Source organism: Zingiber officinale, chromosome 8B (assembly GCF_018446385.1).
Source record: "Zingiber officinale cultivar Zhangliang chromosome 8B, Zo_v1.1, whole genome shotgun sequence".
Taxonomy (NCBI): domain Eukaryota; kingdom Viridiplantae; phylum Streptophyta; class Magnoliopsida; order Zingiberales; family Zingiberaceae; genus Zingiber; species Zingiber officinale.
The window spans coordinates 33,067,947-33,093,765 of NC_056001.1; the positions used below are offsets into that span (position 1 = coordinate 33,067,947).

At 38.3% G+C, this 25,819-nt stretch overlaps 2 protein-coding genes and 1 pseudogene across 2 annotated transcripts; all 3 read left to right on the top strand.

Annotated features, from left to right (window-relative positions):
• The first annotated feature begins 1,954 nt into the window (after positions 1–1,954).
• Positions 1,955–4,225, top strand: LOC122015696 (3-ketoacyl-CoA synthase 4-like). Its single transcript, XM_042572710.1, has one exon. It carries the CDS (start codon positions 2,331–2,333, stop codon positions 3,903–3,905), a length of 1,575 nt encoding a protein of 524 aa, XP_042428644.1. The 5' UTR covers positions 1,955–2,330; the 3' UTR covers positions 3,906–4,225.
• A 5,562-nt stretch (positions 4,226–9,787) lies between these two features.
• Positions 9,788–10,675, top strand: LOC122013655 (probable CCR4-associated factor 1 homolog 11). The gene has a single exon (XM_042569898.1). The coding sequence runs from the start codon at positions 9,788–9,790 to the stop codon at positions 10,673–10,675; it is 888 nt and encodes a 295-aa protein (XP_042425832.1).
• A 13,147-nt stretch (positions 10,676–23,822) lies between these two features.
• LOC122013656 lies at positions 23,823–24,745 on the top strand (annotated as a pseudogene).
• The last annotated feature ends 1,074 nt before the right edge of the window (positions 24,746–25,819 follow it).

A 25,819-nucleotide genomic window follows, 5' to 3' on the forward strand; every position in this document is an offset into this window, starting at 1 on the left:
TCCTTAGAAAATAATTTAAACTTAATTGGATTTTGTGATACGAATGGGGCTTGCGATATTACTACATGGTGATTGGTTATTGTGTTTTCCTTAGAAAGATCCTCATTTTCTAGAAAAATAAGTAGACTACTACTGTGTGAATGTCTTCAATCAAAGCAAAGTATAGATTTATGGTCTCAATCATTTGTGAAATAATTTGGTTAAACTATTTATTACGAGATTTGTGTGTTGATCATCCTTGTAACCTTAAATTGTATTATTGTGACAATCAAACAACCATACAGAGTGCTGCCAATTCTGTCTTCAAGAGAATGAAAAAAATTGAAATTGATTGTTATACTCTTGGAGAAAGAATTGATATAGGAGAAATTAAAAACAGCTTATATATCAAGTGTATATCAAATCATAGGCATATTCGCTAAAGCATTAGGCACAATAGCATTTCATCAATTTTGTTTTTCTATTTGTTTTTATGCTATACCATAATATCTAAACTTTAAAGGTAAAATTTTAAATGGTATAACCGCAAGTTATAAAAACCATATATATATATATATATATCTATATATATATATATATATTTATATTGTTCATCACTAATGGTTATGTTAATTTTACTTGTTCATCACATTGATTTTGAATTCCCGAATTAAAAGAGATGGGCCTTTAGCTTGGGGATCCATTGGGAAGTCATTTTTAGCTTGGATGAGCTATAATTCTTGGCTCCGTCATTGTTAAATACTATACCCTACATCTTAAGATGTGTTGTATAACAAAATTCTATATATAGAATTTTATTATGTTGCACATCTTATGTGGTATACTCTATAAGCACCTAGTGTAATTTTTTTTAATCGTAAAAGTGTCAATCTCAAACTATGATTGGGTCTAGAACAACTCTTATGGCCCAAATCCCAAGAATAATGACATGAATGTGTATCATATAACATTACTTGCAAGGGTTTCAATTGATGAGAATTGGCAATCCATTCTAAGGGATTCAATGACCTATAAAATATTTCCACCTTAAAAAAAATGTTGCTGTTAGTTTATTGAAAACAATGAAGTCGTCTCCCCACTCAACTGCTATGCATTTGTAGGTCACTATGTATCCAATTGTTACACCTAACCCTATCTTAAGATTATCCTTTAGAGAGGTTTTATAGATTTTTAGTCGACCCAATGCTCATCAAACTAGCTAGTGGTCTCCTACAAGTGCAATATAAAATTAGCTTAGAGCCACAAATGACTAGAGTTTACCTTGATTCATGATAACTCTCCACGTTGAGAAAATGACATTTATTTTCTTCAAAAGTTTAGGGTTTAGGATTATTGCAAATGACCGAATTTGATTTAGGATAAGGTCATTAACTTGGGAATGAAGGGGAAGAATGCAGTAAAAAAATGATTTTGTTCACCTCAAACGTCCTTAATCGTCGCCTCGAGAGTGAGTTGAAGACATGTAAATCACAAAGGAATGAAGGGGAAGAAGAAACCTAGAGATGAAGAGGAGAATATGAGTTATTTAAGCAAAAAATAATTTTATTCTTCTTCATATTCTCCCATTTCTGTTGTCCATTTTAAGCATAGTAGAGAAGGTAAAATATATATGACTAAACTCACCATAATATTTCGTAATTGTCTTAAACTCTAAATTTTATTTTTTTTAAAAAAAAAAGATTCAACACTTGGTAAATTTGGGGGATTGACATTTATAAATAAGACTTATGAGCAATTCAGAATTTTTTTTTAGCATTGCATCTATAAAGGCCAAGTTGTATTCAATATAAAGACGAAAGTCGATAAATAGATTAAAATTAATATGATAAAAAAAATAAAGAAGTCTGGATCCGCTCTTTACGGCGTCGAGCAAGCCAAATTAAATTAAACCAAGCCGGTTTTGCTAAAAAAACCAAGCAGTGCGGTTCAGTCGCGGTCCGTCCGTTCTTTGGACCGCCAACCGGCGACAGCCTGGCGCACGTTGTTCTGTTTGCGAAGACTAGGTCCGGAATCATCGCCAGCCACCAGCCCGTTCCCCTTCTTTTGTTGCTGTCCCTCCGCGGGATCCCAGCGCGGCGGATACGGCGGGGGCGGCTGACGGCCTTTTTCCAGCACTTCTTCGCCTCCCAGTCGGCGGCTACACGGAGGAGACTGTTGGAGACAGCGGCTCTTCCTTCTACGAAAACCTTGTCGACGAGCCCAGCGGGGTTTCTTGGCGACTATTCTGTTCCTATTAAGAAAAAGTCAGCGACGTGCATATAACGGGGGGTGATAGGAGAAAGCCATTGAAAGAAAGAGGGAGGGACTGAGATCTCAGCGAAGGTGGGAGGATGAAGGGAGGAGGAGCATCGAAGGAGGTCGGCGAGCAGGCGCCGCTGCCTGCACGGCGGGAGAGCCGGCGGTTGCCGGACTTCTTGCAGAGCGTGAACCTTAAATACGTTAAGCTGGGCTACCACTACCTTATCACCCACCTGCTGACCCTGCTGTTGATACCTCTGATGGTGGTGGTCCTCTTGGAGGCGGCGCAGACTGACCCGGATGACCTCCGACAGCTATGGCGCCATCTTCAGTACAATCTCATCAGCGTCCTCGCCTGTTCCTCTTTCTTCGTCGTCGGCGCTACCGTGTACATCATGAGGCGGCCCCGCCCCGTGTACCTGGTAGACTACGCCTGCTATCGCCCGCCGGTGAAACTTGAGGTGCCCTTCCAGGTGTTCATGTCGCATTCGCAGCTCTGCGGGGCATTCAACGAGTCGGCCCTTGAGTTCCAGCGCCGGATCCTCGAGCGCTCCGGACTCGGTCAGGAGACCTACCTGCCCGCCGCGTTGCACGACCTCCCGCCCCGCCCTTCCATGGCCACCGCCCGCGAGGAGGCGGAGCAGGTCATGTTCGGCGCTTTGGACAACCTCTTCAAGAGCACCGGCGTCAAGCCCAAGGACGTCGGCATCCTCGTCGTCAATTGCAGTCTTTTTAATCCCACTCCGTCCCTCTCCGCCATGATCGTCAACCGCTACAAGCTCCGCGGCAACATCAAGAGCTTCAACCTCGGCGGCATGGGTTGCAGCGCTGGCGTCATCTCTCTCGACCTCGCTCGCGACCTCCTCCAGGTCCACCGCGCCACCTACGCGGTCGTGGTCAGCACCGAGAACATCACGCAAAATTGGTATTTTGGGAACCGCAAGTCAATGCTCATCCCCAATTGCCTTTTCCGTGTCGGAGCCGCCGCCGTGTTGCTCTCCAACCGTTCGGCCGACCGACGTCGCGCCAAGTACAAGCTCCTCCACGTGGTCCGCACCCACCACGGCGCCGATGACAGGGCCTTCCGTTGCGTCTACCAGGAGCAGGACGAGAACAGCAAGGTCGGCGTGTCCCTCTCCAAGGACCTCATGGCCATCGCCGGGGAGGCACTCAAGATCAACATCACCACCCTCGGTCCTCTTGTCCTTCCAATTAGCGAACAACTCCTCTTCTTCGCGACTCTCGTTGCCAAGAAGCTCTTCAATGGCAAGGTGAAGCCCTATATCCCGGACTTCAAGCTCGCCTTTGACCATTTCTGCATCCATGCCGGAGGCAGGGCTGTGATCGACGAGCTAGAGAAGAATCTGCAACTCCGACCTGAGCATGTGGAAGCTTCACGGATGACCCTGCACCGGTTTGGCAACACCTCCTCAAGTTCTATCTGGTACGAGCTCGCATACACTGAGGCCAAGGGGAGGATGCGCAAGGGACATCGAGTGTGGCAGATTGCTTTTGGAAGCGGCTTCAAATGCAACAGTGCAGTGTGGCAGGCTCTCCACAACGTGAAAGCTTCTCCAGATAACAGTCCATGGCAGGATTGCGTCCATATATACCCTGTTGAAATCATTGATGGGTTTCCAACTCAGCCATCAGAACACCAACAGTGATTCATTGGAAGCTTGGCAAAATGATAAAGCTTGATATAGTCAACCAGTTGCTTTGTGGATTCGTCAGGTTATTCTCACTTAGATATCATATTGCAATTGTTCATCATCTCATCAGCTAACTCAGTATATCGGCTGCCTTTGTACTGTATTTGAGGGCCATGCTACTTAGACAGCAGTTAACATGCTATGATTGGTTTCGGTTTTACTACTCTTTTGTGTCACATCCGTTCTCGTCTGGTTCGTAAATTGGGTCTGTTTATCTATGATTTATGTTCTTAGTCTTACTCTTTGAGTAGCTCAGACTGGTTATTTTGAAGTAATGATGCACGCTATTAAACCTTAGTCCTTTTGTCTTTACTGATCACATATACTTGCATCTATAGAAAGTTCATTTTTTTGGATGTTGCTACAATATAGAATGATCCTGTCTGGAAGCTGAGTCGGACAGAGGCTCGCCGGTGCTGACGGAAAGTCGTTGAGACGCCTAGTTGATCTGACACCTACCGGAAGGGTTCCCACGAGCGGGTGACGGGGGGGGTGATGACGAGGATGACGACGCGAGGGCTCTGCGCACACTCAGACAAGCCGTCTCTTCGTTAGAGACCAAGAACCAGGAAAAAAGTCCTCGGGTCAGACCCTCCGATGCTCAAGTCCGATACTTTTTTCCCAGAAGCACAGTGAGAGGATGAAAAGTAAAAGACGAGAATGAAAAGACGAGTGAGTCTACCTGCGTAGAGACAAAGCCTCCCTTTTTATATGGCAGTGGATGCTTCTGGAGTCTGACGAGTGTCAGGATTTGTCTGACGGTGAATAACACGTGACATCTTTCTATAGGTCTAAGGAGGGATCAGGAGGCAACGAGCCACATACCGTTAGCATATTCCCTGACAGGTGGTGATTATTCTCTGACGGGTTGTTATGATTCTCTGCTTGATTGTCATGTAGTGCCTGTCCGCTTTGGTCTGTTAACCTTAGACTGAGTTTTCGTACCTATAAATCTTGACCTGTAGGCCCAGACCTGCATTTCCTAGCGCAATCCTCGGCTTGTGTTTGTTGTCCCATAAATCCAGAGCTGTACGTCCCGCCCTGTATTTGCTATTCGGTATATTCCAGTAAATCCAGACCCGCGGCTACCGCCCTACCAATCGAGGTCTTTGCTTGTCATTCCTTAAATCTCGTCCCGTATGCACAGCCCTGTTCCGTATCTTACCCCGACCTGTAAGCCTTCATCCACATATCCTGACCTGTACGTCTCTGGTCCGTGTATCTTATTTTGCGTATCTTGTCCTGTAGATCTCGGCCTGTAAGCCCTATTCCACATATCCCGACCTATACGCTTTAGTCCGTGTATCCTGCTCCGCAAGTCTATAAATCCTGCCCTGTAATCCTTGGTTTGCATATCTCGACCTGTACGCTTTGCTCCGTGTATCCTACTCCGCCAGTCTATAAGTCTTACCCTGTAATCCTTGGTTTGCATATCTCGACCTGTACGCTTTGGTTCGGCTATCCTGCACCGCAAGTCTATAATTCCTGACCTGTAATCCTTGGCTTGTATATTCCGACCTGTACGCTTTGGTCCGTGTATCCTGCGCCGCAAGTCTATAATTCCTGATCTATAATCCTTGGCTTGCATATTCCGACCTGTACGCTTTGGTCCGTGTATCTTGCGCCGCAAGTCTATTATTCCTGACCTGTAATCCTTGACTTCCGAGTTCCTACTCGCCATGTAGGCCTAACTCCGGAATGTCACTTGTGCCCGACCAGGTCCATCCTGTAGCCTGGTCCTTTGAATCCCACGTAGGCTGGACTTTTGATCACCACGTAGGCTTAACTTCTGACCGCCACGTGAGTTTGACTTTTGACTACCTCGTGGGCTTGACTTCTGACTGCCCCGTGGGCTTGACTTCCGACCAAGTCCGTTGTCCGATCCCACTATCATGTACCGTATCATAGAAAGTTCATTTTGTTAAGATATTGAAATTCTGATTGTGTTAAATGAACTTTTAATTTCTCTTTTTTTAAGATACTGAATTCATCAACTTAAGAGATATAATGGAATTAACAACTGGGTGTTGTCGTCTTGATAAACTGCTTAAGTACTCATAGTTCTATTGCGCTTTTGCTGTTCAAGTGGTAGCATCAAGACGGCTTAAGTACTCATAGTTCTATTGAGCTTTTGCTGTTCAAGTGGTAGCTGATTTGCTTGAAGATTTACAGCAAATCTGAAACTCAGTGTATATCTTCTGTGGTATGGCATCTGAATTCCAGAGGGTTTTCAGTTTGCAATCTAGTTAATTTCGATTAAAAAACACAAGACTTATTGATAACTATAGTACAGGCCTCTTAAATAGGGGAAGACCAATGCAAAACTTCCTATTACATTGTACACTGTCGAAACTTGGAATCACAATACTTGCATGAGTATTTCTGAAGGCTCTGAATGCTCGCTAATGTCTCTAATTCTTCTAATAGCAATGGCATCCATAACATTGCCATGCATCACTAACATATCATCTTAACATATGAGGTAGTATGGTAATTGTTTCTTGTGCCTTTACTTACGACATGGGATTATGGAATTTTGGATGCATTTGAGTTACTATATCTTGATTAATGTGAAGAACTAATGCAAAAAAGAGTATTTATTAGAACTCCCCTAAAGCATGCAGAGCCTAGAGTTAAAAATTCTCATCCTAATTCGGAGTTTTGATCTCCTACTGCAATGAAATAGTACCAGTTTGTTGGTGCGCGAATGTGTAATTTAGGTGTGATGATAAGGAAGTGGATGGAATTGAAAAGAAGGAAAAAAAAAAAAGAAAAAGGCTTACCTTTATGTGTACTACCACCTGCCTAAACAAAAAGTAATTTCGTTGGAGTTTTCATCTCTTTGATCCTGATTTGCTGCAGCCACGACAAGCCGTGGCAGTCGGTGAGTGGCTATGAAAGGAGGAGTTGATGTACATATCATCTGTGTTACTAGTTTCCTGTTGGATTTCTATCAGAATGGTAACTTTTCGGTCATACTGCCCATCACCGGCATGATACTGAATTACAATCCCTCAAAAGTTCATCAACATTAACATGGTGCTTCAACAGCTGATGCAGTATTGTACATCATTATGTAAACAGTGTGCGAATTTAAGTTTTTGTGTTTCTTCATACTTCACAGCTGATTATTACTAAGGCACTTCTACGATTCAACTGTATCAAAGATTATGACAAGTATATAGCATCTTATTCCTAATGAAAAGGTTATCTAAGTGAATCTTTTGTTTGTATGATACTTCGTTCATCTGATTTAGGTTCATTGATATCCACTTCGAATTTTTTTCCTTCTTTTACTTTGTGCCAGGTATCGACAGAGATGTGCAGCCAAAGAAAGAAGAACTGAGGATCTCTGACATGGTTCTTAGTCTCTCTACAGTATCTTCGCTTAAGTTAATATGTACTCAGCTGTTTTCGGGTACATAGGATTTAACCTTTTTTTGTTGAATATTATGGAGGCTGATAGGGTCTGAGATCAAGAATGGTGGGCTCGCTTTGCAAAGTAATCATGGCCGATTGCTTCTGTCCGGTTGGGTACTTGCCTGGTCGACTTCGAATGGGTCACTCTTTTTGTTGGATCGGTTTTATCGGTGATGCGGTGATAAAGAGGGGTCCACTAAGTACAGATCAAAGGACGGAAATAACAATCGACGTAGAGGTCAAAGTTAAGATGATCAATGCCAGGATGTCAAAGGGCTCACCTATGGTGGCCGAGCGAAGGTCGACTACAATGATTGATCGGTGCAGGTAGTGTCCGATCGGCAAGAGGCTTGTCTGAGCCGACCCTCGTCTAACTCGGAATAATAGGACAAGATTGTCAAACGCTCACTGCAGATCAGCAGAATGCTAAGGTCACCGAAATGCTTGTCCGAACGGAAGGAGATAAGCTACTATATCCAATCACCACAAGGAAGAAAGGCCGACGCTAACCGAGCGGGGGAGTTTCAGCCGAGCGGTTATCTCGTTTGGCTAAACAACAGGATCATTGTCGTATTTCTTAATATTCTTCTGAGAGATAGTACGACGGAAGGCTTTACTGTCTTGTAAGGGATATGCATACCCTGTTAAAGTATGATGTCAGAGGTATTTTCTCGACATGTCCTTTCATAGGACAAATCGAAGAATGTGCCCATGACTAGTTGGAAAATGTGTCCACGTTTCAAGAGAAGTGCGCAGGTCGCACACCAGGACACTATATAAAGGGGGTCCATACATTGACGGAGGTACGCGTTATTCACTATTTATGCCTGTGTCTACTGTTGCTCTATTTTTTTCCTCTTTTCGATGACTGATTTGAGTGTCGGAAGGTTAACACCGGAGACCCCTTCTCTTACTCGGCACTGACGTTTCTTATGTTGCAAAACGGAGTGGAGTCTACATCTAGTCAACACGACAGTTATATCCCAACTTGTCATCTTTATAATTTTCGGACAGGACCAATCGAGTTAGCGTTGGATCAGCTTCATTGGGTCGGCTCTTGAGACTCCGAGTGCTATGAAGATTCAAGAGAAAATCCCTAGTGATAATGACTGGAAAGACTTGGCGAAAATCTTAGAAGGTTCTAAGGGTATGTTTGGTTCGGGGTTATTCTTGATAACCTTGGTTATCCATCCAAGGTTATCAACAAAAACCTTGTTTGGTTTAGGTATTCAATGATTCCCGAGTAATGTTCCATGCCCGACACGTCAATAAAAGGGTCATGCAGTCCGGAATCGGAAAACCTCAGAAAACTAAGGTTTTTCTTGATTCCGGAGTTAATGAATTTTTTTTACCAAAAATACCCTCCGATAAGAAAAACATGAAAAAAATATTAAAAAATGTAAAAAAAATAAAAAAATGTTTAAAAAATTTTAAAATTTAATTTTTTTAAAAATAAATAATTTTTAAAATAAAAAATAAAAAATTTATTTTTTTTTAAAAATTTAAAAATTTAAAAAAATTATTTTTTTTTTAAAATTTTAAAAATAAAAATATTTCAAAAAATTTTAAAATAAAAAAAATTTAAAAAAATAAATAAATAAAAATTAAAATTAAAAAAATGTAAAAAAATTTAAAAATAAAAAAACACATAAAAAATAAAAAAAATATATAGGAAAAAGGAAAGTAAAAAACATAAAATAAATAAATAATAATAATAATATTATTATTATTATGTATAGTCGGTTTTGTAACTAAGGGTAATACGGTAAAATATTAAACTAGGGTATTTATTAAAATCTTCAAACAAACAAGTTTTTGTTACATTACCTACGTTGAACCAAACAATATTTGGTTATATTTTATTTCCCATAACCTTGGTTATGTGATTACCTGGTAATCACATAACCAAGATTATACATGATAACTTGAACCAAATGCACCCTAAGAGTAACCTTGATGGGGTCCTCTCGAAGTCAGATCTCATGGAAATAGTAGAGGAAGAAAACAATACAGTGAACAGAAACAAATAAAAAAGTGATCATTAATTTAATAAATAATTAACGTTGAGTTAAACATGTGATTTGCCTAATTAATCCACAGATTTCACATCATATCATTCAATAGATTTTAATTAAAAAATTAAATAGAGATGAAATGTAATTGAAGAGAATTAAAAAGAGAACAAAGTTATTTTATTTATTTATTTTTAATTTTAGTGCTAATTAGCTCCTATTAAATCGCTTAATTAGCACTAACTAATTCAGTTTAATTCTATTTGGTTTGTAGCGAATTTCTCTCTTCCGTTATTCCTCCTCTATTTAAACTCTGAAATCACTTCAATTGCTATTCCACCTCCAACTCCAAATAGCCCAACCAACGTCTCCACTCCCTCCATATTTGAATTCGATCGCATTATCATGGCGGTGACTGCAGCTGTGCCTGTGAACGGCAGCATGCTAATTTCCTCTGCCTCTGCCAGCAGAGTCGAGGTTCGCTCCGTGTGGGCTCACAACCTCGACCAGGAGTTCGCCCTCATCCGCTCCGCCCTCCCCTTTCATCCTTTCGTCGCGTTGGACACTGAGTACCCTGGCGTCGTTCTCACCTCCAAGAATCCCTATTGCACCCTCACTGTCCCTCAGCGTTACGACTTGATCCGCGCCAACGTCGATGTCCTCAGCATAGTCCAAGTCGGCCTCACCCTCTCAGATGCTGCCGGTAACCTCCCCTGCTTCCTCTACAATGATGGCACTTTTGTGCGCTACGTGTGGGAATTTAATTTTTGTGACTTCGACATCGATCGCGATCGCTATGCCCCTTCCTCTGTCGAGCTACTCAAGGCTCATGGCATCGACTTCCAAAAGAATAAAGCGTGGGGCATAGACTCTCATCGGTTCGCCATGCACCTCGTGGCCTCCGGTTTGCTTTGCTTGGGCCAATTTTCGGTTGTATCCTGGGTTACCTTCCAAGGTGCTTACGACTTCGCCTTCCTAGTGAAGATGCTCACTGGCGGCAATAAGTTACCACAATCCCTCCATGAGTTCTTGGGCCTTGTTCGTTTCTTCTTCGGGGAGAGGGTGTTCGATGTGAAGCACCTGAGTAAGCATTGTCATGGGCTTTATGGTGGATTGGAGCGGGTGGCTTCCGCCGTCCAAGTTGAGCGAGCATTGGGCTGTCGACATCAGTCTGGCTCCGACAGTTTACTAACATGGCAAGTGTTTTTTCAAATCGCTTCTCGTGTGAATCCGGAACTGATCAACCGTCCGGAGCATATTGGAGCACTTTTCGGACTCGAACTTATACCATGATTAGGAGCGACTTTTGCTCCTTTTTCTTTTCTGGCAGTTAGGTTAGAGGAAGAAGAAACGCTTATGGCAATTTTTTTTAGTTGTATATATTTTCAAATTTTTTGATCATTTATTTTGTTAATTCCTAAGACCCCTTATTAGTTATAACAAGAGTGGCAAAATAAATTAATTTGGATCATGCACCTAATTTGCCAACCGAAATAATATTTTTTAAAAAATATATATAATAATTTTAATTCTTACATGAATTAAAGTTTATTAATCCATAATATTTTAATCACGTATTAAAATATTTATTTTAAAAAATATATCCATAATAATTTTTTACATTCAAGAATGCACTTGTGTAATAAGAAACGTCAGATGTACATACGCTAAGTTGAATAACATAATTAATGTTAAAGTTCAAAATTTTTCATTTATTTGATAAATTAAATCAATCAATAAATAAAAGTAAATTGAATTCAGTCACAAACGCAAACTATAGTTTTCATTTTTATTTTCTTACAATGAATATTAAAATTCTAAATTTGCATTTATTAAATTGTCAAATAAAAATGGTATTCAATATTGGAATGATAAATTAAAGATCTCTTATTTACTAATGACACTTTAAATTTTGGGAAAGAAATCAATGTTATTACTAATTTATTATTATTGTGGTATTTTATTAAAGTATGCGCTTAAGTTTCACGATATCCAAGGAGTGCACTATAGTTCAGAATTTGGTATTTACTAAAGGATGAAGATGGGCTTTGCTTAGGTGAGTTTCTCACGATAGCACTTCTCACAACCCACATCGCCCAACCTATTTCCAAGTCGAATCACTCTTCACCCCTCCTCTTGAATCACCGAGCACCCTTCCTGATATCCAGAACTGATAGGGATCTATCCATTATCCATTGTGTCGTCAAACTCCTAAAAATCCTAGGTTACACATTTTGCAAACACTTTCTACTGAAGCACCGTAAATCTCTGTCCCAACCTCTCACTTGACTAGTCGACAGTTGACTAAGTTGACTCATTAGCCAACACAGGAATCAACAAAAATTGAATTCTTTAGAGAAAACGATAACTAGTCTAACTAGCTAGTCGATTTAGAAACAAGTAAGGATGAAGCTCTCTATTGGTCGACTAGTGATGTCTATTGGCAGTCAACTGATGTGTTGAGATCACAACAACAATTGTGAAGAAATCACAAAGAAAAAACCGAGAGAAGAGAGGAAAAGAACACAAAGATTTAATATGGTTCGGCGAATTACCTACTCTGCGAAAGCAACGACAAAATTCCTCCACTAGAATTATGAATTAGGGTTACATATGTTCCATCTATACAGCTATGTTCATATAGAGGTATTTAGACCAAAAAAATGCCCTATATTGTTCACTTCCCAAATCACTCAATGTTTCTAGAAATAAAACACGGTCAGGCCATGTCCGAGAACACGACCATGTACTACCACAGAATTCCAACACGAAACAAGTCGTGCTTGTGGGAATACAATCAAAGTCTCACTTTAATCTAATTGAATCTTATTGGATTAAAGGGTCAATCTAATTGGATCTTAAACTTGTTGGATTAATAGTTAGTCTAATATTTATTTGGGGTTTTCAAATAAACCTAAACCAAATAAAGCTCACATTATTAGAAAATATTTTAGTATATAAGAATTGGCCACGTTTTATAAATTCTTATTAGATAAGACTTAATGGTGATGAATATGTCTTATCTGAATGATAACCTTAAAAGTTAGGATTTTATCTACATTTATATATATGCATGGTAGCTAGCACAATGTGCATGATATATCATGATTCTCCAATTATGTTTGTGAGACGGGTGACGGTTGTGCTCGTATGGATATCGTTAGAGGCGCGAATGTTCTAATCTTGCTCAAATTGACCAGAGTCTCTAGATACGGAAAAGTATTTTATGCATCAAGAGGTAACATCTTTACAAAATCTACGATGTAATTAGAATTCGCTTGGATCTCTGACGGATTTCTTTTTACGCTTCAATTATTTTATTGTTTAATTATTGCACGGAACCCAACTGTGCTTCCTCCCACGACTGTCACAGTGTTGGCCGCGTATTTCCTGCTCACTCCAAGATAGAGGACAACTTGGTCGTGCTCCTTACCATTATTGTGTTTGATATGAGCCACATATACTTCAACAATTTCCATCTTGATGAGTATCCACCTGTTAGAGGAAAAAAATGCATATATGAGAACTCCACCTAAAACATTGAGTTGGGATGCATCCCCTCTAGCAACTAGCTAGAGAAATTGATTAAGTTTAAGCAATGCTTGATCTTTTCTTCAATAACTGACTTGTCAACATGTTTGCAATATTGTTAGAAATGTGAGCATTTTCAAGTCATATTTCACCCGAAGAAATCAATTCCATGAGCTTGTGAAATCTAATATTTATATGCTTGGTTCTCACATGACACAACTAATTTTTCGCTAAATAGATGACATTCTAACTATCACAATATAACTTAGCTCTACCTTATTGGACACCCAGTTCTTTGACCAGTCATGTAAGCCACAACACTTCCTTGGTGACTTTTGCTATTGTCATGCACCACTCCAACTCATTAGGGAATAATGCAACTATAGGTATACCATAGACTTCTATTAAATAGGTTCTTCCACGATAGTAAACACATATCCTATAGTAGACTTTCTGTCATCCAAATCCTCTATTTAGTCCACATTTATATATCTTGCAATTAAAGGATTATTATGTTATCTGCTGAACATAATGTCATAATCTATAGTATTTTTCAAGTATATGAAAATTCACTTGACTGCATTGCAATGTCGTTGACTATATTTGAAAGAAACTTACCACATTGATAGCTTGTGCTAAATTTGGTCTTGTGCAAACCATAACATACATCAAATACGCCACGACTCTTGAATATGGAACCTTTAATATGTCTTGAATCTTATCATCTGTCCTTGGGCACTGTGCAATGGACTATTTGAATGATACGCCAATGGTGTACTAACAAATTTTGCATTACACATGATAAATTTGTCTTACACCTTCTCAACATTCCTGCGCTGAGATAGTCATAATTTTCCATCAGTTATGTCCTTTTAAATTTACATCTTAAGAATTTTCTTGACCCCCTCAAATACTTTATGTCAAATTTTGTAGTCAATAAATTTTTTAATTTATTAATATCGTCCGTACTTCTTGCAACAATCAATATATCATCAACATAAAGTAACAAGAAAATAAATGAATCATCATCAAGACCTTTCACAAAAATGCAACAATCATACCCACATCTTGTATAGCTATTATGAATCATGTAGGAGTCAAATTGCTTGTACCATTGCCTTGGAGACTGCTTCAGCTTATAGAGAGACTTCTTGAACTTATAGACTAAGTGCTCCTGCCCATGCTGACTAAACCCCTTTGGTTGTGTCACATAAATATGTTCCTCTAACTCACCACGGAGAAAAGCTATTTTGACATCAATTTGCTTCAATGACATATCATGATATACTATCAAAGCCAACATTGCCCTGATGAAAGTATGTCTGACTATAGGAGAAATTTTTTTCATAATAATCAATCTATTTTCTCTATGAGTAATCCTTCGCTATTAGCCAAGCCTTGAATTTTTCATCCTCATTTTCTGATGAATTTTTTTTCTCTTATACACTCATTTACATCATCTAGCTCTCTTCCCTTCTGGAAGTTCCACCAGATCCCATGTTTAGTTCGTATGTAGAGGCTCTATCTCTTTCGTCATAGTACTCACTCACTGATTTTTTCCATGAGTAAGTATTGCCTCGTGAAAGGTAGTAGGATCTCCACTACTAGTGATAAGTGCATATGAAGTCAAATCCTCAAAATAATACCTGGTGGGTGGTCTGATGATACATATGGTCCTATCTATGACTATAGCCTTATGCTCCTTGTTCTTTGAGCTAGGATCATCAAGATCATGAGTTTCTAGCTCCACCTACGCTAGATTTTTATCTTTGAGTAGTTTTCTAATAATAGTTTCTCATCCCCTTGAGTACGTTGTAACCTGGTCTTTTCATAAAAAAATATTTCTATTGATCACCACTTTATTTACCTTAGAATCCCAAAGTTGGCCTTTCAACCCTTTTTGATAACCCCAAAAAACATAGTGTCTAGACTTTGCATCCAGCTTCAATCTATCCTCACTAGAAACATACATGTAGGATGGACAGCTAAATACTCTCGATTTTGGGTAATCAATCGAACTACTTGTCCACACCTCCTCTGGCACTTTATCATCTAGCTTTGCCCTTGGCAATCTATTAATTAAGAAACATGTCACGTTCATTGTCTCTGTCTAGAAGTTCTTCGTAAGTGCTGCATTCAATCTGAGACATCAAACTTTCTTGATTATCATCCTGTTTATTCTTTCTACTATACTTTTTTGCTGTGGTATAATGTGAATTGTAAAATGTCTTTAATCTCATGTTGCTCATAAAATTCTTGAAACTTTGGATTTGTGTTTTCAATATCACTATCTTGTCTTTGACATTTAATCTTTCTTCGGTCTGATTCTATTTCAGTTTTTCATATCATAAATTTTGAAAAAGTTTCTAACGCATGAAGTACACTCAGACCTTTCATGAATAGTCATTAATGAAACTAATAAAATACATATGTCCTCCACGTGATACTATGTTGGCTAGCCCCCCTAGAGATCTATATGAATATGATCAAGAATTTCATCTGTCTTATGTGTGGTTATTTTGAACTACACTCTATTTTATTTTCCAACAACACAATACTTACAGAATTTGAATTTGCATGTCTTCATAATCTTCAATAAATTTCTTTTATTAAGTTCCATCATCTCACACTCACCCATATGACCCAACTGCATATTCCACATGACTATATTATTTCATTTTAGTTCTATAATGGTAGCTCCACCTACAATTATGGTACTTAGAAATTTATAAATGTTACTTGTTAGTTTTTATACTTTTATCACTGTCAGAGCTCCTTTACTTACTTTCATCACTTCAATTATAGATTTGTAACTACAACCATTAAAATTTAAAGTGTCCCAATGAAATTCGATCGTTCCTCAGATCTGGTACATGTCTGACATCACATAATGTTCTAATCGCACCATCAAATATTTTAATTTTGATATTTCTTATTCCAACATACCTATAAGTGGCGTTGTTACCCATCAAAATAGAACTAAAATTAATTGACATGTTGGTGTCAAACCAACTTTGTTAAGTGTTATGTGATAGGAACATGTTAAATCCAGAATCTAAGAATCTATCAATTACTCAGAACCATATAAAATAGAAATCATATCATCGTCACCACTATTTGAATTTTCTTTTTCCACTATATTTGGAGATTTTGATGATCCACCTTTATTCTTTGCATTCACTTTCTTTTTTTTATGGACAATCTTGTTGGGACCGCTGTTGGCCGGCTAAAGGGGGTTGAATAACCCTACACAAATAAAAAAAATACCCTTCTTGAAGTTAAAGAAACACTTGCATAAATAATTAAAGACGGAACTTAAAATAAAAGAGACATCGGAATTTACTTGATTACAATCGGGGAGGTTGTTAATCCAAGAAAGATGATCGTACTAAATTCTCCTTCAGGCAGAGAAGCCTCTTTTACAACAGTCTAAGCACAAAAAGAAGGAAGCTAAATAAAACAGGAAAGTACACAAGTGTTGTTACAATTGCTTATTGAAATTGAAAAGCTACTGGACCAAGGCTGTATTTATAGTCTTGGTCGGGGCACCTGAAAGGGGATAAAACTTTATCCCCTTCGTAACAGATCATGGTCATACGTAATCTGGTCAAGAGTCAGGTTTTGGGCGTCCGGAATTGCTACGGGCGCTCGGACTGGCCCGGGCGCTCGGATTGGGTCCGGGTGCCCGGACCACTAAAGTCAACATAGATGACTTTTTCCGGTCCGGACCCTCTGCTCCGATGCTGCTCACCTCGGTCCGGGTCTTCCGCTCCATCTCTGCTCGCTTTGATGATTTCGGCCAACCGAAATAAGGCTGACCCGAACCCAATTTCGGCCTTCTCTAGCAACTTTCCACTCCGACTTCTCGTCCCTCGGAAACACCACGTGCTTCCTTTTCGCCCTCCAGCATACTCATCGGCAGCTCTTCGTCCCTCGGACGCACCGAGCCCGTTGGCTCTCTCCCATGTTAAACTTCTTGCTGACTGCGTCTCTTGCTCCCCGAGCAATCTTCCGCTCCGGCTTCTCATCCATTGGAAACACCGCACGCTTCCTTCTCGTTCGCTGGTGTACTCTTCTACAGCGCCTCGTCCCTCAGATGCTCCAAGCCCGTCGACTTTCTCCCGTGCCATCCTTCTCGCTAGCTGCATCTTCCGCTCGACTTCCTATGCTTCTAAGTTCCTGCATACTTAGATACAGGGTCAAAACATCATAGGGCCTAACTTAACTTGTTTGATCACATCAAAACAACCTGGGGTTCCAACAATCTATCCGTTTTTGATGTGTTCAACCCAAGTTAAGATAGGGTAAACCAACATAAATCCAGAGCAATAAATTTTGCATGAAAGTGCAAAATTTGATCTACCTCCCCCTAGACTTAATATTTTCCTTCTCCCCCTTTGATCACATAAAAAATGGGGTATCACAATAAGTCTAAGGGTAATAACTTTGAAAACATTGAAAAATTCGAAGATTATTTTTGATATCACTAAAAAATTATAATCATTTTTGAAAAAGAATTTTAAGTAGAAAAAAAAATTCTAAGTTAGACAACTTTGGAAAATATTTAAAAATTTTCAAAAAAATGTTTGAATAATTATTTAAAGCAAAAAAAATATTTTTGTAAAAAGTTTTAAGTAAAATTCGAAAGAAAATTTCTAAGTTAAAAACTTTACAAAAGAAATTTCTAAGTTTAGAGAGCTTTGCAAAAAAACTTTTGCAAGCAAAAATATTTTTGAGAATTTTTAAAGAAAATTGAGTAACTCTTTAAAACATTATTTAATTTCAATTTAATGCTCTATCAGTTAGTCTATTAAACATTTTATTTCAATATTTGACTTCCAAACTGTGGTGAGGCACTATGCCTTCTTGGTTATCGGATCATCAATCACTTCTAGAGAAAGCCTCATAAGAAAATTAAATGTTTAATTTTATCGCTAAAAGCGCTAAGTCTAAATTAATGTTCAAGTAAGACAAGACTTAGGAATCCAATATAGATTCCAGTCAACTGGATTAATTTGATATTTCTTAGAGATATATTTCTTTGAAATATTTCTAATTTGTCCCTTATGGTATGTAAGGTATCAATTTAATTCATAAAATTTTCTAATATGTTGATTATTTGAACATGCATGATTTTTCAAAATATCTACTTGCATTTTTAAATTATCATTTTCTAATTTTAATTTATCATTTTCTACTTCTAATCTTTTAAGATCTTCCGACATACAAGATTTATCTAAAGTTAATTTCAGCTTTTTATTTTCTTTTTCTAACAGGCAACAATCTTTAGTTAATAATTTAACAAATTTAAACATTTGGTCAGGTGGTAGAGACCGTACCTGACTTATCTCGTCGATCTCTGATCCCTCCCCTGTAGAGTTGCTTTCCTCCGAAGACTCTCCCCCTTCATCGATGCTCATATGGGATGAGCTTTTTGTGTCCTCTGGAAGGAATTTGGCTATAAGGGCTGTCCCGACAATTTCTTCTGTCTCAGATTCTTCTGACAATGACTCGGTGTCCATCAAAGAGTCGGATTCGGCTTCAATCGGTTCTTCGTGGAGCTTCAAGAACTTTCCCAAAGTTCTTTTGCACTTTGGTAGTTGTCGATTTTGTCGAGATCCTCCACCGGTAGCACACTTATGAGATGATATTCGGCCTTACCGTTTGACATGAAATCATCGTGCTACTTTTAGGTCCAAAGGAGATTTTCAATTTCTTCTCCGTTCGCATTCTTTGGTGCTTTATAATCATATTTCATTATTAGTAAAATACTGAAATCTATTTTAAGAAATATCTCCATTCGTCACTTCCAAAACGCGAACTCCCCCCCGAACGTTGGTGGATAGATGTTAGCTCCGGCCATCTCATTGCTTCAGTCAACAGTTAGTCCTTCTGAGGCGTCCTGGCTCTGATACCACTTGTTGGGACTGCTGTTTCCCGGCTAGAACGGGGGTTGAATAGCCCTACACAAATAAAAAAAATACTCTTCTCGAACTTAAAGAAACACTTGCATAAATAATTAAAGACTGAACTTAAAGGAAAAGAGACACCGGAATATACTTGGTTACAACCGGGGAAGTTGTTAATCCAAGGAAAATGATCGCACTAAATTCTCCTTCAGACGGAGAAGCCTCTTTTACAGTAGTGTAAGCACAGAAAGAAGGAAGCTAAACAAAACAGGGAAGCGCACAAGTGTTGTTACAATTACTTGATGAAATTGAAAAGCTTCTGGACCAAGGCTGTATTTATAGCCTTGGTCGGGGAACCTAGAGGGTTCCAGGCGCCTGGAAGGAAATAAAACTTTATCCCCTTCGCAATGGATCACGATCAAATGTGATCTGGTCAAGAGTCTGGTTCCGGGCGGCCGGAATTGCTCCGGACGCCCGAACCACTAAAGTCAACACAGTTGATTTTTTTCCGGTCCAGGCCCTCTGCTCCGGTGCTGCTCGTCTTGATCCGGGTCTTCAGATCTGGCTCCGCTCACTTGGGTGATTTCGGCCAACCAAATAAGGTTCACCCGAACCCAATTTTAGCCTTCTCAAGTAACATTCCGCTCCGGCTTCTCGTCCCTCGGAAACGCCGCGTGCTTCCTTCTCGTCTGCCAGCGTACTTATCCGTAGCTCTTTCTCCCTCGGACGCACTGAGCCCGTCGGCTCTCTTCCATACCAACCTTCTCGCTGGCTGCGTCTCTTGCTCCCCGAGTAATCTTCCGCTCCGTCTTCTCATCCCTCGGAAAAATCGCACGCAATTCTCGTCCGTCGATATACTCTTCTGCAGCGCCTTGTCCCTCAGACACACCGAGCCCGTCAGCTCTCTCCCGTGCCATCTTTCTCACTAGCTGCGTCTTCCGTTCGACTTCCTGTGCTCCTAAGTTCGTTCACACTCAGACACAGGATTAAAACACCACAGGACCTAACTTAACTGGTTTGATCACATCAAAACAACCTGGGGTTCCAACAAATCTCACTTGATATGACCCTTTATCCCATACTTATAACACGTGATCTCCCTCTTCCAAGATTTAGACTGTGTTTTATTGTTACCCAACCCATACTGAGACTTGCTTCTTCCACCTTCTCGGTTACCTCTCACCATGAGACCTTCACCTTGAGAAACATTATCACTTGCTTTTTTTCCCTGATGAAATCTCAATAGAGTACTTGTGACCTCCAACTTGAGAGTTTCCTTCCCCCATATAAGAGTTGTAACTAAATTCTCATACATAGGAGATGATGGTAGAGAGTTTAGCAACATCAAGTCTTATCTTCTTCTTCAATCTTTACATCAACCCATTTCAGATCATTAATGATATAATTGAATACGTTGATGTGTTAATTCAGATCTGTCCACTTTGACATCTTAAGCCCAAATAATTTTGCTTAAGATAAAACTTTTTTGTTAATGACTTGGACATATATCGACTATACAGTTTCTGTCAAACTGTCATCGGTGATTCCTCATCCATGGCATAATACATCACATCATTCGTTAAACATAATCTAATCTTTGTCACTGCTTTCGCTTGTAGTTCTTCCCAATTTGACTTCTTTATCCCTTCCAATTTCTTTTCGCCTAACACATTCATCATGCCTTGTTGTACTAATAGATATTTAACCCTCCTCTGCTATAATCTAAAATTACCTATTTCGTCGAACTTTGTTAGATCAAATTTTGCAGAAGAAATTTCAAATATGATAGCCTATAGTTCTGATACTAGTTGTTGATCACAAGAACAATTGAGAATAAATTGCAAAAGAAAAATGAGAGAAGAGAAAAGAACATAAAGATTTAACATGGTTCAACGATTTTCCTACTCCATGAAAGCAACAATAATAATTCTCCATTAAAACTATGGATTAGGGTTACATATGTTTGATTTATACAATCCTAGCTATATAGAGGTATTTAAACTAAAATATGCTATATTATTTGCATCCAAAATCACCCAGTGTTTCCAAAAATAAAACACGGGTTATGTTCACCATGAAATATCAGCATGAAGCACGACCGTGCTTCCTCCCATAATTTTGTCACAGTGTTCGTCGCACATTCCTTGCTCGCACCAGAATGGAGCATGACCTAATCATGTTCCTCACCACAACCTTATTCGATATGAGTCACATATGCTTCAACATGGTTGACCTTGATGAGGTATTCAATGCTAAAATTAATCATGATCCAGGGAAAATAGTCAAGGTTGACCAAGCCTAATCGACTAATAATGAATATAGTTGATTGATGCTATAGTAAGGTAATGCCAATAAGTTGTCTCTATTGGATCGAATGATTTAAGTGGATGAGCCAACTAACGGTACAAAATTAGTTGATTAATGGGTATCAGGTCAACAAAATTGTGTTAACGAAGTTCGTGTCTAGAAGTCATGGATTTAACTTAGATCATATTTTTATGCTAGCATGTTGTCTTTATTTAGTGTTTTTTTTTTAATTCCAAATATTAAATTCTTACCATCTCACAAATTTTAGAGGCAGATTGATCTCTATAAAAATTTTCTATCAACTATCAGGATAAATCAAATAAATTAGAAAGAGAATCGCAGATGGTCCATCATTATAAGTTTTTCAAATTTTCCACGTATATGATCACTACAAAAAATGCAATGTTCTGGGATGGATTCTGGGAGGAATTTATAAAAAAAAAATTCATCACAAAAATTTAGGGGATGAACTCTGCGACGAAAACATTTTTGTCCCAAAATTCTCGTTGGCAACTTGGCGATGAATTTGGGGATGAAATTTATGACGAAAATATTTTTGTCGCCAAATTCATCGCTAATTTTGCAAAAAAAATAATATTCGTCGCAAAATTGTCATAGCTAACTCCGCGACAAAAACTACTTTTGCGACGAATATTTTTTTTGTTGTAAAATTTGGGAAGAATTTGACGATAAAATTAGCAACGAATTAGAATTTCGTTGTCAAATTCATCGTGATTCTGTAATTAAAATAATATTCATCGCAAAATTGGCATAGCTATCTCTACAACAAAAATAACTTTAAAAAATTTATGATCTGTAACAAATTAATTTTCTTCCCAAATTTTGGTGTCACAAAATTAACAATACACAGTAATTTCAATAATTTGGCAATAAAATATTTTTGTCGCTTCGTCCATAAATCCTAAAAAATTAGCCGGAACCAATTTATTTCTATAACTTAATCCAATCCAATATATATATAAACTTGTGTACAACAAAATTAAATAACACATGATAAACATCCAACAAATCCTAATTAACATTATCACATCCTATTCAACATATATACATATCTATTAATTTTTAAAATCAATTCTATAATAATAAAAATCCAAAGTTCTTAAAAAGTTATACACTTTCTTCTTCAAGACTTCAAGAAGTTATACAAGCCCAACATTCTAAGAAGTTATACAAGTCCAACACTTCTAGAAGTCAAATAAGTTTTTTTTTTCAAAATAAACTATACATACATCAACTCATCTTCTTTTTTCACAAAAACTTTCTTCCCCATCAAATCTTTTTTTCTTGTATAAAACCAAACAAACAAACTAGATCATATCTAACAAAAAAGATAATTATTTAAATTATAATGTTAGAGTGATATTAGAGGTTAGCGATCGGCTTAAATGCCAATATGTATGCCTTGCTACTTACGAATAATGTAGCACGATGAATTTGAATGCATTTATCATTACCTAGGAAGTTCGTCTCATCTCTTACCATCATACCATAAGCCTAGGTGCTTTCATGCTTTCTTATTAATTGTAGATTTGTGTCGTAATCTTAGTCCATTATATTTTTTTAGCTAGCACAAAGTATTCATTCTTCGGGCCGATTAATCCTGGAATTACTGGTTCAGCCTCACAGAAGTTTACCATCATCCATCAAGATAAATTCAGAAGTACTCACAACGAGCGACCTAGCAACCCTATATCATAGATTTATCATTCTACTAAAGGAAAATATCGTAATATATTGTAATTGGAAATCTAATATAATCGTGATACTTGAGAGATTACGTGGACGTTCTACTGATGCAAGGGACCTTAATCCTTTGTCTTTGGACGATTTCTATGATGCTTTTGCACCTCTAATATCTGTTGAAGAGGAGAAAAAAAAATAGGGATCCAATAGATGGATCATAAGTCGTTGACTGAGAGGCTAGAGATGTGAACCACGTCTTAATCGCTTATAATTATATAAATAACTAAATAAGTAGTGTATAAATAAAATTAATTGATTTGATTTAACAATTAATTAGAGGTTAAAAATAATTTATGAGAATTAAAAAGAAAATGATTTGTTGCGTCGTGATTTTAATTTGAATTAATTCCTTCTTAAGCTCGCTCGCTAATTGCAGTTGAATTTGACAGCAATTAATTAATTAATTAATTAATCCTTACTTAATTATGGGCTTAACGTGATTAATTAATTACTTAATTAGTTGATTAATTTCATTTATACCTGTTACTAATTCTCTTAGCACTAACAAATTCAGTTTAATTCTATTTGGTTTCTAGCAAATTTCTCTCTTATTAATTCAATAGATTTTAATTAAAAAATTAATTTGAGATGAAATGGAATTAAAGAGAATTAAAAAGAGAACAAAGTGATTTTATATTTTTATTTTATATTTTTAATTTTATTTAATCCCACGAATCGATCGCAACAACCTTGTGAATTCATTTTATTGATTGATTTTGCAGTTGATCTGGTGGCTCCTACTAATTCGCTTAGTTAACACTAACTAATTCAGTTAAATTCTATTTGGTTTGTAGCGAATTTCTCTCTTCCGTTATTCCTACTCTATTTAAACTCTGACAATCACTTCAATTGCTATTCCAACTCCAAATCGCCCAACCAACGTCTCTTCTCCCTCCACTCCCTCCATATTTGAATTCGATCGAATTATCATGGTGGTGGCTGCAGCAGTGCCTGTGGACGGCAGCATGCTAATTTCCTCTGCCTCTGCCTCTGCCTCTGCCAGCACAGTCGAGGTCCGCTCCGTGTGGGCTCACAACCTCGACCAGGAGTTCGCCCTCATCCGCTCCGCCCTCCCCTTTCATCCCTTCGTCGCATTGGACACTGAGTACCCTGGCGTCGTTCTCACCTCCAAGAATCCCTATTGCACCCTCACTGTCCCTCAGCGTTACGACTTGATCCGCGCCAACGTCGATGTCCTCAGCATAGTCCAGGTCGGCCTCACCCTCTCCGATGCTGCCGGTAACCTCCCCTGCTTCCTCTACAATGATGGCACTTTTGTGCGCTACGTGTGGGAATTTAATTTTTGTGACTTCGACATTGATCGCGATCGCTATGCCCCTTCCTCTGTCGAGCTACTCGAGGCTAATGGCATCGACTTTCAAAAGAACAAAGCGTGGGGCATAGACTATCATCGGTTCGCCATGCACCTCGTGGCCTCTGGTTTGCTTTCCTTGGGCCAATTTTCGGTTGTATCCTGGGTTACCTTCCAAGGTGCTTACGACTTCGCCTTCCTAGTGAAGATGCTCACCGGCGGCAAAAAGTTACCACAATCCCTCCATGAGTTCTTGGGCCTTGTTCGTTTCTTCTTCGGGGAGAGGGTGTTTGATGTTAAGCACTTGACTTGAGTAAGCATTGTCGTGGGCTTTATGGTGGATTGGAGCGGGTGGCTTCCGCCGTCCAAGTTGAGCGGGCAGTGGGTTGCCGACATCAGTCTGGCTCCGATAGTTTACTAACATGGCAAGTGTTTTTCCAAATCACTTCTCGTGTAAATCCGGAACTCATCAACCGTCCAGAGCATATTGGAATACTTTTCGGCCTCGAACTACTAGTCTACTACCATGATGAGGAGTGACTTTGTCTTTGTTGAGAAATTAAGCATATTTAATTTGTGGGCAGTTAAATTAGTTAGAAGAAGCTAAGTGACTATTTTTTTAGCTAGTTTTTAAAGTGTTGGTCATGCTTTATTAGTTATAATAAGAGTGGTAAAACAGCAAAACAAATTAATTTGGATCATGCACTTAATTAGTCGAATCAAAGTTTACACAAATATAATAATTTTAATTCAGTAAAGTTCATTAATCCATAATATTAATCACATAGTAGAATATATATTTAAAAAATAATCCATAATTATTTTTCTCATTCAAGAATGCAGTACTTTTGTAAGAAGAAAAATACAGTGAAAAGTCCCACATGGGATCACAATAATTGCATCTTGCTTATTATTTTAAAAGTCCTAATTATTTATCAGCTTAGATACACATATGTTAAATTGAATAAAATAATTAATTTTAAAGCTCAAAATTTTCCTTTCTTTGTTAAATTAAATCATTAAATAAATAAAAGTACAATAAATTCAATCACAAACTCAAACTATAGTTTTCATTTTTATTTTCTCACAATGGATATTAAAATTTTAAATTAGAATTTATTAAATTATCAAATAAAAAAGTTATTTAGTATTGGAATGACAAAGATCACTTATTTACTAATGACACATTAAGCTGTGTCAAAGAAATCAATGCCATTACTTTAAAGTGTGCACTTTATTGTTAATTTGTTATTTTTACTAAAGTATGCACTTAAGTTTCACTTGGAGTCCCCTGTAATCTGGTATTTACTAAATGATGTGGATGTGCTTTGCTCGAGTGAGTTTCACATGATACAACTCCTCCCAACCCCACATTGTCCAACCCGTTTCCAAGTCGAGTCAATCTTCGCCCCATCCTCTTGAAGTACCGAGTGCCCTTCCCGATCTCCTGAACCATTAGGACTTTGTTCATTATGTCGCAAAATTCTAAAAACCTTAGGGTACTTTCACAAGAGCCTCAACACTTCAAATTGAACATCAGTGGCTACCATTGAGTCTAGAATATTATCTACAATCCATAAATGGTTTCAAATGTTCAATTTGGATGTTATTACC

Coding starts and splice junctions, on each gene's coding strand:
- LOC122013655 (XM_042569898.1), top strand. CDS start 9,788: ATGGCGGTGACTGCAGCTGTGCCTGTGAACGGCAGCATGCTAATTTCC.
- LOC122015696 (XM_042572710.1), top strand. CDS start 2,331: ATGAAGGGAGGAGGAGCATCGAAGGAGGTCGGCGAGCAGGCGCCGCTG.